General features: G+C 48.8%; 1 protein-coding gene across 1 annotated transcript; it reads right to left on the bottom strand.

The window, feature by feature from the left end:
- Positions 1 to 8,120: 8,120 nt before the first annotated feature.
- Positions 8,121 to 13,208, bottom strand: SLC35D3 (solute carrier family 35 member D3). The gene is made up of 2 exons (XM_037393203.1): positions 12,743 to 13,208; positions 8,121 to 11,617 (listed from the first exon to the last, which is right to left on the bottom strand). Exons 1-2 carry the CDS (start codon positions 13,176 to 13,178, stop codon positions 10,788 to 10,790), a joined length of 1,266 nt encoding a protein of 421 aa, XP_037249100.1. The 5' UTR covers positions 13,179 to 13,208; the 3' UTR covers positions 8,121 to 10,787.
- Between the last annotated feature and the right edge of the window lie 1,318 nt (positions 13,209 to 14,526).

Below are 14,526 nucleotides of genomic sequence, written 5' to 3'. Positions count from 1 at the left end.
GTTTTGTACCACTGGACTTCTTAGTAGGGATCAAAAAAGTAAAAGAAGCAGCCCTTAAAGTCGGTTCATGGACTGTGTTACTTAGTGATTTTAGCCCCTTGCTGTTTGAGACAGAGTTGACAGCTACATGTGGTCACCCAAAGGACCATTTGGACAACCGAAGCAAATATTGTACAAAACCATGCTACCCATAGTCTGCTGAACTTGCTGATTGCTAATGCAGAACAGCTTAACTGAGCTAGGATCTAATGGAAATCATAGATTTCTGTAATTTCTGTAATCACAAACATTTCTAGAATTACAGAAATATGATCATAATCTTCCTCCTGCCAAGGCAGGACAGCTCCTTTCTGCATCCTTTTACCTGTGTGTTTTATTTATTGTTGATCACCATGCGGGAGTGGTAACAGACAGAAGTGAAAAGTGTAGCTAGATGGCATGTCAGATAACATGGAAAGCTCAGCAGTTCAGGGTTGGTCGCAGCTGAGGGTCTAATACTCACATTGCTTCTACTAGTGTGTAACACTGTCCAGGAATTCACAGGGTATATCTAGCACTGTAGACATACATCAGGATGTCTAGGCACAGCTGTAGTACAAATAGAGAAGCTAATTTTAGTGCGTAAGCAATTTCTCACTTTATTAAATATTTAATAAAAAAATAAATTAAAATTTAAGAAATGGATATTCTTTTCTAAGTTATAGTTTTTCCCTCCCCATTATGCAGTGAAGGTTTCAGTCCTGCAGCTCCATACACTGTTTATTCAGGACTTGCTACAAGGAAGCCTGTGGCTGAGATGGAGAGAGCCTGTCACTGGGCAGTTGGAAGGAGGAGAAGGGCAGTTATATCCTCAAGTGGATCTGCCATTGCTGGAGGAACTTTTTAGCCCCCAAAGAGCTCATCCACTCCCCATTTCCTGCATCAAACATTCCTTGTCCTGAATTTTGCCAAGTAGCAGATCCACAATTTTCAGACTGCATCTGAAATCAAGAGACAAGCATCTCCCAGAGTAGTCTGTGGCTGGACACAGGGAAAGGGGTGAAAACCTTAACTAATGACAAAATGACAGCAAACTGTTTAGCATCAAGAGAAAAAATAGCCAGTAAAAAGCTCTCCATTCAACATCCCTAAATACAGGTGGAGAACAATTCCCACAGGAACCTGCTCCACAACACGGGAAATTGTAACAAGACAGATATCAACACCTCAGCAGCCCCTGTGACAGGTACAGCAAATCACACTGCCTTCACAGGAGCTTTTTTGTGCTTCTCTCTGCCGCCACAGCAGACAGCTCTGCAGCTTTATGTCAATTGTTTCCTGACCGGGAGAGATGCTTACAGCTCATGAGGGACCTATTTGTCCTGATCCAACTTCTTCCCGATCAATTTCATTGGCATTATGGGACCATGCCAATGTAACAGAAGAGAAAAGGCTCTTTACTTTTACTGAAGCACATTGATCTCACCAAATCTACAGAATTAACCCACAGTACAAATCAATGGATGAAACCCCCAAATACTCATACCTCCTCCTGCAAAAGCAAGCGACCGCACAATTTCAGAGGGCGCGCAGTTCTGTTTACAGTTGAAAAGAGCCCCGCAATGAAACACTTGGCTATAGCCCAAGTCTAATGGACTTCATTTAAATGTACACACCAGCCCTGGAACACAGCAGCTCCTGTCACAAATGTTGTAACAAAAGCACCAGCTTTGGTGGATCATTTAATCTATATTTCACGTATCAGACAAGCCAAAAGTGCACAGAGCAGTTCACCCAAACCCTCATCAGTCTTTAAGAAAGCAAGTTAGCAGGAACAAAGATGACTAAATTAGCCTGAAGGCTGTGGTCCAAAAAAACCCACAACCCAACACTCCTAGCTTGCTTTGCTTTTCTGGCAATACTGCAATGTGAATGCCAGTTTAGGCATTGTCACAAAAATATGTGGGTAGGGAGAGATTTGCCCCTGAGGGAAAGAGGGCAGCAAACAGGACCCTGAATGTGAAATGGTTGTGAAGTTTTACATTTCAGCCAGATACACAAAGGCATCCTCGGACGGAAAGAGGCAGCACTTGTGTTTATTTCCAGCCTTCCAGGTCCCTGTGTGCCACGGATGGGGGGCTGCTCCAGCCAGCTGTGTGTTCCTGAAAGTGCTGTGGTGCACTGGGATGCCGATGGCTCAGACCCCGGTAGCTCCTGCTGAAGCACCTCATGGGCTACCTGCACCTACATCTGAATCAGACAGTGACATTGGATTTAAAGCAATCCAAATTATCTATGTCCATCACTTTAGTACTCAATTTATTCATTATTCTCACTGAAAAATGCAGAGCAACAGCACTGTAAATCTTTGGAAATGTGTTCATGGGACTCTAGGTTTTTTGCTTCCCTTGGCTTTCCTTCTTTCTTAATAGTTTATAATACTCTTATATTATTACTCAAGCTTAGCATTTTAGTTAAAATGAGAGCAGTTTTCTGCGTGCATCTGCAAAATTGATCTTGTGTGTCTCTTCTGGCAGACACCCACAGTCAGACTTCATGCACCCTAATGCTGGAAATGCACTTACCTAAATTAGATATCCCACTGCAGCAGAGTGCGCTGATAGCAGGGGCATATCAGTGCCGCCTGCACCATGGGAATCAGCTGGCCACCCCTCATCTTGCAGGAGATTGAATTTATGCCATTTTTTATTCCAAGGCTCAAGTGAATAGATTCCAGATTTGTTTGTTAAGTCAGCTCAAGAATAATGCTGAATCCCTGACATTTTCAAATGGGTTTGAAGGTTCACTGTAGCAAAGCTGCTTTACAGAGCTCATTCTTTATTACAGTCCTTACCTTTACATCTTCGTTTTCCCAGCCACTTCGGAGGCAATGAAAATAAGGCAGCCACTAACTAATCAGTTCCATACATTGAATTATTTTGCAAGCTCAGCCAGAGCTGTATTGCCTGCAGGAACTTGCTTCTGAAATAAATCTCTTCTTCTAAAAAAACTATTCGTGGATTTGCATTTTTCCTTTCAGAACTATATAGAGAGATGTGACTGGGGGAAATAAAACCCCAACATAATAAAGGAACTATTTCTACTCTGGTAATAGCTTGCCTGGATTCCACAGGTAAAATTTGTACCATTTCCCTCCCTCACCACAATGCTACTGAACACCTGAGCTGACCTGTTAGCCTGTGCGGGGAGGGTTCTGAGCGAGCTGCAGCGTGCCAGCTCCAAGATGCTCTGGGAAAGGGGCAAACCCCTGACTGACGCTCACCCATGCAGCATTAGTGGCAAGAGCTGCTCTCCAAAGCCTCTGCAGTTACAGCTGTGCTGGTTCGAGAGTGTTGGTACAGCCCTGGCTGCTGGTGACCCCTTGGCCAGTGGCACGGCTGTGCTACGCAACCCAGTGGCACATGCAACTCCCTTCTCGTGCAGCAGGTGCTTTTACCATTGTTCGTCTTGCCACAGCAATGCGAGTAAATGGATTTGGGTGGAGGAGGTGTTTCTTTGACTTTGCATTGCTGGAATTGTGAGTGTTAGCTCCTCAAGCACAGACCTCTGCTTGGTGGGACAGTGAAGTAACCCCAAAACCCACCTCTAACCGTCTCCTCAGGTTGGGGAAGTGAAACAGCAGCCACTACTGAGTCCCCTAATGTAGCAAAATGCTCTCATTCAGGTTTGTGTCCTACTGAATGAGGGCTTGGTCAAGGCACAAAATAGACATATTCTTAAACGTTTTGGTACGAAGGCAAGGACTACTGAATGAGAGCACGGGTGACAGCAGCCGGGAAGGTGTTGCAGTGACTGCTCTACATTGCCACCTGGGAATCTACGTTCACACAGCAGCCCGAGTCTTCAAAGTTCACCAATTTCCGTGCCAGCAAGTTGGACCTATACATAGCACCAAGAGGAGCTCCACCAAGAAATAATCTCCAGTTTGAACCCATGCTTTGAATGCGGGGATGCAGTGAAGCCTCCTTGGCTCTGAAGGTCTTGCTTACTGTGCTTGTTCACTATGAGTATAAATCAGTATAAATGAAGCCCAATCACAGAACAGTGTGTCCTTGCCTTTGTCCAGGAGAGTGGGATTTGATGCTTTCTCTCTGCTGGCTGCCGCTTTGATTCCCCTGACGAGGACTCACAGGGTACGTGCCAGGCCCAGGCCCAGGCTGTGCCCTACCTGACTCGCCACAGGGGACAGGCAAAGGTGAAGTCTGCAGAAAGAGAATAAAAAAAGAATGGTGCCAAACCAACACCAAAGCTCAGTCAAAACCAAAATTTGCAAGTTTTGAGGAAAGGCACTGAAGTAAATAAAACTGAGGAAAGTCTAAAGCTTTGATAGCAAATAACCAGAACTCCTACTGCAAAATCTTCTGTTGAAAAGCCGGTTCTGGCTGTCATTTTCATCTTCCGTGTGTTAAAGGAAAACATGCTAAACCAGAGCAAACAACTTTTGTGCGATACATACACATGAAACCAAGATGCTTTTCAGTAGCTAGCTATTGCTTAGTATCTTTCTTGAACTGCAGTGTTGAATACTTGGAGCAGCTGATTCTATAAAAGAGCTTTATGTGTATAGAAGTATATTTAATCACTGTTAAATAGATCCTCCAAACACAAAAAAAACCCTGCTCTGGTCATGTTGGATGAAAGAGCTGGATGCAGCATGGTTAGCCTTGGTTTGATCAAGCCACTGCAACATTCCAGTGGTTCAGAAGAGTTCAGTGCCAAAAAAGCACCCCAGGATATGACCAGATATTACAGATATTACATTCTTCTAATGCTTAACTGTTATTAATAAAAAAAAAAACCAAAAACCAAACAAAAAACCAAAACAGTTGAGCAATTTTGAAAGTCCAACCCTGCCTCAGGAATCCTGAAGTGTGCTGCTAGCTTGGCAGAGATGCTTCTTTGGAGAGGAGCTCTTCACAGAGACCTGCACCTCAACTTTCCTAAGTTAAGCCATTTCTTCCAAGATGCCAAGCAAATGCATTCCAGTCTCTTCTGTTCCAGAAAATATTGTAAGTCCCAGGGCCAAAATTGTGTGACTGTGCAGTGTCAGTTGTGGTGTGTTGTATGTGCATCTGCCTTGTGGTGTTCAATGAATATTCAGACCCAGTGGCCTGTCAGCTGCTATGCTTGAGGAAATGCAATTTTTTTCCTGTAAAACAGTGATAAGGACATATTTAGTTGCTTTTCTTTTCTTACATTTGTAATAACATGTTGCTGGACCTTTTCTGTGCCACTGAATGTTCACTTACTCAAGAAGGTGCACGGACAGAGGGAACCTCTCTCCCCTTCACAGCCCAGGTCAGCTAGTGCTGTGTCAGCCAGAAAGGAAAATACATGGTTTGGAATGGGACAGACCATAGGGACAGATTTACAGAGATACTCTGAAGACCGAAAATTCACTGAATTAAGCCAATTCAATACACAGGCATAAATGGTGATATACACAGTGCCCTGTAGCTGATTTTTATTTAATGATGATACTCAGTACTTACAGCAGACAGTAAACCTGACTGGTTTACTATCATGACCAGTTCCAGCTCTTTATACTCTCTCATTTGGCCCCTGTGTCAGTTAAGAAATAGTCTGTGACCTTACCAGTCACCACTCTTTTTTAGAGAAATCCTGAATTCTGTTAAAAAAAATTGTTGAAATCTGCCTTGTTTTGTCAGGAACAAAATCAATGGCACCTAATAAAAACCAGGTGTAATTCTGAGAACAGAACTGACTTTGTTTTTATTTGATAAAGGACAAACTTATCAACACAATTAATGTGCCCAGAGCAATCTGTCCAGTGAGAAAAAATCACGGGATGACAAAGAGCAGGTCCCATGCGTCTTCCCCCCAGCCAGGTTGTTCACTCTGTCTCTCTCCTTCATGTGTATCGCTCTTCCAGGGCCCCAGGTTCAGGTGCATTCTCTGCAGACTCATTGCACTGTTTGGCCCTGGGTTTCTGATGCTGTGACTATTTCTTTCCATGTAAGAACATTTTCCTTTTCTGCAAACTCTCCCATTTTCCCCATCCATCCTAATTTGCAACTCTCATTTTTTTCCCATTCATTCTAATCCCAATCCCGTGTACCTTTCGACAAGTGTTTTCATGCTCTCTAACCCCAGCTTTCATCTCAGGCAGTCTCTCTCTATGCAAACACAATGCTTAGCATTAAACCTAAAAATAAAAATGAGCCTGGCTCAACAGCAACAATGATGGCAACCCCTTTTCAGGTTTATAGCTCTATTACTCAAAATGCTCTTTACTGTGAAAAAATCTCCTTCTAGTTTTATGCATATAATAAATACCCACACTGGTGTGCACGACCAGGAGGTGTGGGTACCGGTGGGCTGGCAGAGCGAGCGCCCTCGTGCCTATCCATCCTGCACACAGCCCAGCTCCGCAGGATGCTGGTACGCAGCCCTGGCCCCACTCCACAAGAAGCTGGTACGCAGCCACGGCTGAACTATATAGGGAGTTGGTAAGCAGGGAGCTGGTGTGCAGAAAAGCGCACAAAAGTACAAGAAACAATCTGGGCACACAAGATCCTGCCAGTCCATCCCCTCCCTGCCCTTCTAGAAAAAAGAAGGAAAAAAAAAATACAGCAGAAGCCTCTGTGGCAAGTCCTCCGCCACTGGCAGAGGTTTTCAGGCTGGACACTGGAAACAAGATTTGGGAAATACATCAGGAACAAGGGAAGAGAGAGGAGGGCATGTGCATGCTCACCAGTTCCCGACAGGAGCCATGCTGAAGTGAAAAGCCTCCTGATGACCTCCAATTAGCTACCGAAGCATGAATATAGCAGCTAATTGAGAAGCAGAGTTGATTGCCTGCACTGCACTTAGCAGCTGCGCGTTAAAAACCCACAAAAGAAACCTCAAAGTGATACGTGAAATTGTATGGAACACAGGTAGAGAGGGCAAGGGGACAGGAATCTGTGGTGTTAACCTTAACCATGACAAGCAGCAAAACGTTCAAATGTTAATTTAGAGAGGAGAGCTGAAGGGCTTTGCACCTTTCTGCCTACTGAAGCCCTTGCCTGGAGCAAACAGATGCAATCAAATTACGTGAGGCTGTTAAGCACTGGTGATAAACTATCCCCAGACATACACAGGGCTGTAAAGTGTTGCTTAATAAACTGTAAAATCTCTTTCACTGTCACCTGCTTTTTTGTAGGTTGCTGTCCACTTTCCCTCTGGAAGTGATGGCAAATGCAAGACCAGTTTGTCAGTGATGTATGCAAATTTTTAAATTATCCTTAGAGATTTTAACTGTCTCTGCCTCCGAATAATCTGGCCTCTCTTTATTTTCTTTGAGAAAATAATGTATCTTAGAAAAGACAGACAGTCTGCCTTTTGTCTTCCTGTTGCATGCATACTCGTGTGTGCGTGCATGTGCGTGCGTATGCAGTAGTGCTAGAGCAGGTGTTACTGGATGATGTGTTGACACTGAAATTAATGTTTATTCTCAAAGCAGTCATTGTGCATTAGGTTCATTCATTATCCTGGAACACAGACAGTTTCTTTCTCTAAACTGTCCTGCAGGCACATTTGTGTGGAACTCTAAGATGAATTCTGCGATAACCGCCAGCCCTGGTGTCTGGTGCATCCCAGTTTCAGTCACAGGTGCATCACACACCTTTCATCCGAAGCAAACAGGTAAAAAGTGATGCTCAAGTCAGCTCTTAGGGTTGCCACGTGACATAGCTGGTAATACAAATTCCTAACATTGTAAAATAAAATCAATATTAAGTCCTCTAATAATGGAATGATCTTATAATCTAACTATTAATAACAAACATCATCTTATTTTTATTTAAAGTTACAGCAGTTAGGCTAGTGACACTAAAACATCTTAAATACGTAACCAAAGAAATCATTGCTGAGAACCACAGAAACTTCAAGCTGTACAGAGGACTCAGCCACAGCAGATTCCTGTGTTCCTTTGTCCGTCCTCAGTCTCTCTGTCTATGACAGTATTTATAGTGTGCGGTCGCACGTTAAGGAAATTTGGGTGATATAAAGGCTCAAGAATAACCATAAATGAACCAAAAATGAGCATCCCAGGGTAGCAACAATAAGAAAACCAGAAGGCTTTTGGAAAGCAGTGCATTTTATTCCCACATCTCATTCTTCAGTCTTCGGCTGATCCTATTAAAATACCTCAGCTCGAGGCAGTATTTTTATTTTATTGTGTGACAGTCTCTGCTACTGAAAAATTGGACTGCATTTGCCAAATTCCCATTTTAATTTAGGGAATTTACAGGTATAAACAGAATACAATATAATCACATTTCAACTATACATGCAAATGTACAACATCGTAACAGCAGCTTTTTTAACAGTCAAAGCTGTTGGAATTTCCGGAAGTTTCTACTAATACTTCAACAACAGTTAAGTGGCAAAACATTGAACTCCCCCAGGAAAAAGTCCTGCAACAAGAGTCCAGGGGGAGAGCTTTCTCTAGCAAGTGTACACTACAAGATCTAAGACTGGCATCCAGGTGGTAAAAAGATCCGCATTTCTTGTGGACAGAAAACACTGAGCACAGTGAGGACAGACCAGAAATGTGAGTTTCTCTTCAGTATGATTACAATGCAGTTCAATATTGTAATGAGTTCAGTAATATGGAACTATAAGTCATAGGCACAAACTTCTTTAGTCTAGGATGCATTTGAAAAACTAACAAAACCCCTATTACATTAGCCTATAAACAATAAATAGTGCTTTTATTGGAAAAGGTGCCATATGGAGCTTGAACAGAAAGTAAACGTGTTTTGGCATATAGCCAGTATCTCTCGACTCTTAAACACTAGCTATACATAATGTGTGATGTACAAATCTCCATGCCCCATCCCCCAGCTCAGCAGCTACAGGCTTTTAGCCTGAATGTCTTTATAGCCATCTCTTTCAAAACTCATGGGGTGATAACAGGTCACCCAACTTACGCACTCACTCAGAAAACATACTGTCGCACCCATGTTTCTGCCTGCATTTATTGACAAGAATCTAAAGCTCCCCCAGAGATCAGTTTTGCAGATATTCCCTGCTGGCTAAATTGCTCATTTCAGATTTCAGTGCTGAACGCGCTGTGAGGCTAATGCTGCCTTGGCTTGAGAAAGTATTGGGCTAGGCACTGATTAATTAGGGCTGTGGGAATAATTGATTTTCAGTTCAGTGGCTTAATAAATTAATAATAATTACAACAACAATAGCAATAACAACAAAAAAACACTTGGTTCATTTTTTCGGGAGATGATAACAGCTTGCTTCAGCCTGTGGTCAAGATGGGCTGATGGCTCGGGCACCTGAGGAAGACTCAGAGTCAAATCTCTTCTCTGCCTAGTTCTGATCAAAGGCTTGACCCAAAGACTCGAACCTACCGGAAGGGTATCCCCAGGCTAAGAAATACTCAAACATCTGTTTCCCCAGTGTTTGCCGTTAAATGTATGTGGTACAAAACATTAGCACATCCAGTAGAGGCTTTGCTGGAGCACCTGCTTCCTGCTTCCCACAGGAGCACCCGAGCGGGGATGGTCTGGGCACAGGGGAGCAGCTTCCACCAAAGCCAGGACGTCTCGCTGCCGAGTACACCAAGCACCCTGGCCCACGAGTGCTCAGCTGCGGGATGTGCCAGGAGCACATTGCAGCTCCTGCCTGCCTGGCCACATTTTCTTCCACTGGACACCACAGCACAGGGACAGTGGGGGCTGATACACACAAAACTGTGTCCCAGCACATCACCAGGATACAGCAAAACTGTCCTGCAAAAGCACCCCTGGGAATCCCAGAGAGATGGAGTCCCCAGTTCTGCTATCAGCCTGTACTCCTTAGAGAGGGAGATGGAGAGGATGCATATGTTCCAGTTCAGGCTCTGATTCACCCAGCTTTAGGGTACAAGGAGGGGATAGCACAAGGCACAGACTGTATCCCTAATTTTTTACAGCCCTCTCAAATCAAATCAATACATACCAACCTTTCCCAACTCTTTTATTTGGGTCGAGCTAATATTCCCAATGCCATATGTGGTTAAAGCTCATAGAAAAACAACCTTTTGCTAACCAAAGTTTCTCAGAAGTTCAGATCTGATTCTGCTTTCAGGTACACCAGCACAAGACAAAAGTAATTCTACTGAAGACACAAACCACCCAATGTAAACCAGGTCCAAGGCACAGCCTGGCCGCCGAATCAGGGAGAGTTTCAGTTCTTCAGTTAAGAGGGTGATTTTACACCAATATAATTGAAGTGGCACAACCTCTAGCTCTGTTGCAATTCTATTGACACAGAGGAGCACACAGAAGTACAGTTAAGAGGATCTTATATATTGTAGGCATATATTTCTATAGAGTACCTAAACTGGACAGATAGAGAAACGGAAGCACATCAACAGAGCCTCCCAATGGTCTTAAAGTCACAAGGCTCCAGACACGAGCTAAGCTACAAGGCCAATGCTGTGCCACTGGCACTGCCGACCAGCTCAGTGGTACTGATGTCCCCTGTAGCCCAGGCTGCTGCTCAAGCACCCCATGACTTCCCATTACCCAACCCTCTCTGTGTCCACAGCAGAGGACTCAGCACCTTTAACTGTGGTGGGTCTAAATTGATGTACTGAAAGCAGCTGAAAGCAAGCTCAAAGCATGAGCAAACTCTGACCTTCTGCTTTTTGACAATGAGGTAAAGTCATCCTACGTGATGTGGATTTATCCATCAGTACTGATGTGGAAATGTATGCTCTGCCTTTCCCCCTGTACAGAGAACCAGGTGTCTGTCCTCAAGCAATAGGTTTTCAAACCTGCTTTTTAAGGGTTTGGTAGTTCTTCATTTTCTATCAAATAATCCTTCTTTATATAATTAGCACCCCTCACCAACCTCCATACTCCAAGATAGGCATCCTTCAGCAAGCTCCTGTTCACTTCTTGTGTGCTGGTGGCTTTTCCCTGGACCGCCGGTCCCTTGGCAGGTTTCTCAGTGCCATCCTTCTCTTTCTCTCCACTCTGGCTGTCCCCCATGGCTGATCTTTCCACTGCTGCTTCCTCAGTCCCCTTCTCCTGGGAAATTGCCTCCATGGCAAATAGTGCTTGGTCCCCAGCCTGCCTTTCCCCCTCCTCTTCTCTAGCTTCTTTCTCCAGGTCCTCATAATTGCTCTGCCGCCTGGTCTCAATGTACTTGGCCACACAGTAAATGACAGACCCCAAGGTGTTGACCACAACACCAGCTATAAATAACTTTGTGGGCTCCACATCATTGAATGCCACCATGCCCACCGTGATGGTTGCTATGCTCTTCACCACCCCTACGAAGCTGGTGGTCACAGCTGAGTTAATGTAAGTGCAGTGAAGGGTGGTAAAGTTCATGGCACAGCTAATCAGGACGCAAGCAATAAAGATGCATACCATGGCAGGGTCCTTCCACCCTGGGAAAGACCAGACATTGATGGAATCCATGCTGGCAAAGGAGCAAATGATGAGAAAAGGAGTGGCTGAAACAGCGATGGCATACTGCGCTGTCAGGGGTCCATATTCACTATCTACACTGGTCTTCTGAATGAGCACCAGGTAGGCAGCGTGTATCAGCACGGCCAGCACGCCTGTCACATAGCCCATAGCATCCCCAGTCAGGTCACCAGCTCCTGTTGGGAGAGTCACAGAAAGACACAAACACGGTTTCTGCATGCGAGACAGAAAGAGTGCACTGTTTTGGACTGGGGGATATTTAGGAAACAGGCAGCAGTGCAGTTTCCGTAACTCATAGGATTTGTCACACTTGTCCCAAGGGTGGACACAGTTACCTCTTCTGCATGCTGCAAACCTTCTGAATGTCTTTCACTCTCCCCCTAAATCCCACAGGCAAAATCAGACTGCATTCCCCCCTTTGCAAAGCCACTATAGGAGATTTGCAGCAGAAACGGCACATACACACAGCAACCCTGGGCACCGTCTTGCCATCACGGGCGCGTGTCAGCCCCCCCCCCGCCCTCCTTCTGCCCTCCTGCTCCTCCCAGCAAAGCCAAGCCATGGGGGTCCCGCAGCACCAGCCTCCCTGCTGAGACCCCTGTCAGGTTTCTCTGCGGGTTAAACCACTCGCCGTGTGTGTGTGTGTGTGTGTGCGCTCCATTCCCTGGGGTAGCCCCCAACCCAGGAGTGTAGCTGGGCCACACAGACCCAGCTTTGCCTCCCACCCCACATACATCTCGGCTGGAAATCAGCACAGGTAGGGCCCCTGGCCGCACAGGGCTGCAGCTGGCCCCTGAGCTTGCACCTATCCCTGTAAGGTTGCACTTAGCCCAGCAGGGCTGCAGTTGCCCCCACAGGGCAGAAGTTGCCCCCGGAATATTACATCTACCCCTGTAAGGTTGCACCCACCTCCCGTAGGACCACACCTCCCTCCATCGGGTTGCACCTTCCCTGGTAGGGTTGCGCTAAGCTTGCACCTACTCCCATAGGTTTGCACCGAGCCCCATAAGGATGCATCTATCTCCGTAAGGTTGTACCGGCCACAGCGGGGCCGCAACCACCCCGGCAAGCCTGAGCCTGCCCCAGTGGGGCGGCAGCTGCCCCCCCGGGCTGCCCGGCCCCGTATCCCCGGCTCCTTCCCCCCGGGGTGCCGCTGCCCGCCCCGTCCCGTCCCGTCCCGAAGCCCAGCCGGAGCGGCGGAGGCTGCCGGTGCAGAGGCGGCGCCGCCGTCGGGGCGCCCCGCGGCGTGCCCGTCCGCCCCGTCCGGTCCTGTCCTGTCGCTCCTGTGCGGTCGCACTCACCGGCCAGCGCGGCGCCGCAGGTGGTGATGAGGACGGCGACGAGGACGCCGGGCGAGGGCATGCCGTCGCGGAGCACCAGGGCGCCGGTGAGGAGGGTGACGAGGGGCAGGCAGCGCTTGAAGACGACGTACATGGGGAGGCTGAGGCCGCGCAGCGACCAGAGCGTGAGGGTGGACTGCAGCGTGGCCAGGGCAGCCACGGCGGCGAAGGGGCGCGCCAGGCGGGGCCCGAAGGGCGGCAGCGCCGCCAGCCCCCGCCGCCGCAGCGCCTCCAGCCCCAGCGCCGCCGCCGCGCTGCTCAGGCACTGCAGCAGCGTCAGGAAGGCGAAGTGGTAGCGGGCCAGCAGGAACTTCAGCAGGATGTTCAGCGAGCCCGAGCACAGCCCGTGCGCCACGGCCACCGCGACGCCCCGCGCCCGGCCCCGCCACCGGCCCATCCTGTCGGCGCACGGCCCCGCCGCCGGGGCCCGCGGCACTGCCGCCCGCCCGGCCACCCGCCGCGGCGGCGGCGGCGGCGGCGGGGGGGGACGGGGACGGGCGGAGGCAGGGGGCGGGCGGAGGCAGGACGCGCTCCCGGCAGGGCGGCCGCCGCCCCCGACGAGTCCCCCCTCCTCCCCGCCCCTCCTGTCCCCTCCCCGCCGCCGCCCCCGGCGTGTCCCCCCACTATCCCCGGTGCATCTCCGCCGCCGCTATGGGTGTCCCCCCTCATCCCGCCGCCCTCGCCCCCGGTGTCACCCCCCTTGCCCCCGCGGTGTCCCCCGGCGCGCGTCCCGGCTCGGCGGAGCTGGGAAGGTCCCCTCGCCGCCCCCAAGCCCTCGCAAGCACGACCGGGCGCAGGCGGGGCGGGCGGCGGCACTTCCAGCCCGAGGGACGGACAAGCGCGGCGCCCCGCAGCACCGGAGCGCGGCCGGCCCGAAATCACGTGGGAGACCGGCAGGAGCCCCCGCGTCTCCCGGAGCGGCGGTCACTGCGACCCCCCACGCCTGCACAAGCAGGCAGGCCGCTTTTCCCTCCCCAGAAGCGCACGGCCTCCCAGGGGAAAGCACCCGCCGAGCCCCCCGGCGGCACGCCTCCTGCCGCCCCCCGGCCTCGCCGCGCTGGGGTGCCGGGTCCCCCCGCCGCCCCCGGCTCGCCCGCCCGCTCGCCTAGGGGAGCCCCTTCTGTGCGGGGAACGGCGGGGAGACGGGAACCACCGCTCAGAAAGCGGGGAGAGCCTGTTTCTAGCAGGGGGACTCTCCTTGAAAAGTCCCTGAAAATTGGTAATCACCCAGCGCCTTCGAAAGTGACGTTTTAAAGCCTGGTGAAGTTTAAATAAGCTCATCCCTTCCCTCCACTTGCCGGGTGTAGGTTTCGACAGGAGACCGGGGTGGACCACCTCCACTCCGAGGAAAAGCCAAAGCCACTCTCTTGGACAACCAGCCCTCTGCCAGCCTCCCGCAGTGCCAGACAACATCAGGGAATGAAAAACTACACTTTTATTCAGAGCTGCCTTATAATCTTGAGCCTTCTCCTAACATCATACACGTCAGGTCACTCTCAGTAAGACTACCTTCCACCATCAATAGGAGATTGGCGAAATCATTATTTTAAACAAAACGAGCCTCCTCCTGCTCCACAGTAACAGCGTTAGAAAGAACCAGCTTGGGGGAAAATGGCATGCTCGGCACCCAGAGCTTGTTTTTGGAAGACTTACCATAAAAAGAGTGGACCAGATCCTGACAAGGATTGCCAGTTCTGGTGGGCTTATACGGAATTCAGCACAAGCACAGCATGCGTGTCAGCAGT

Source organism: Falco rusticolus, chromosome 6 (assembly GCF_015220075.1).
Source record: "Falco rusticolus isolate bFalRus1 chromosome 6, bFalRus1.pri, whole genome shotgun sequence".
In the NCBI taxonomy this organism is placed as follows: domain Eukaryota; kingdom Metazoa; phylum Chordata; class Aves; order Falconiformes; family Falconidae; genus Falco; species Falco rusticolus.
This window is presented reverse-complemented; position numbering and strand designations above follow the sequence as displayed.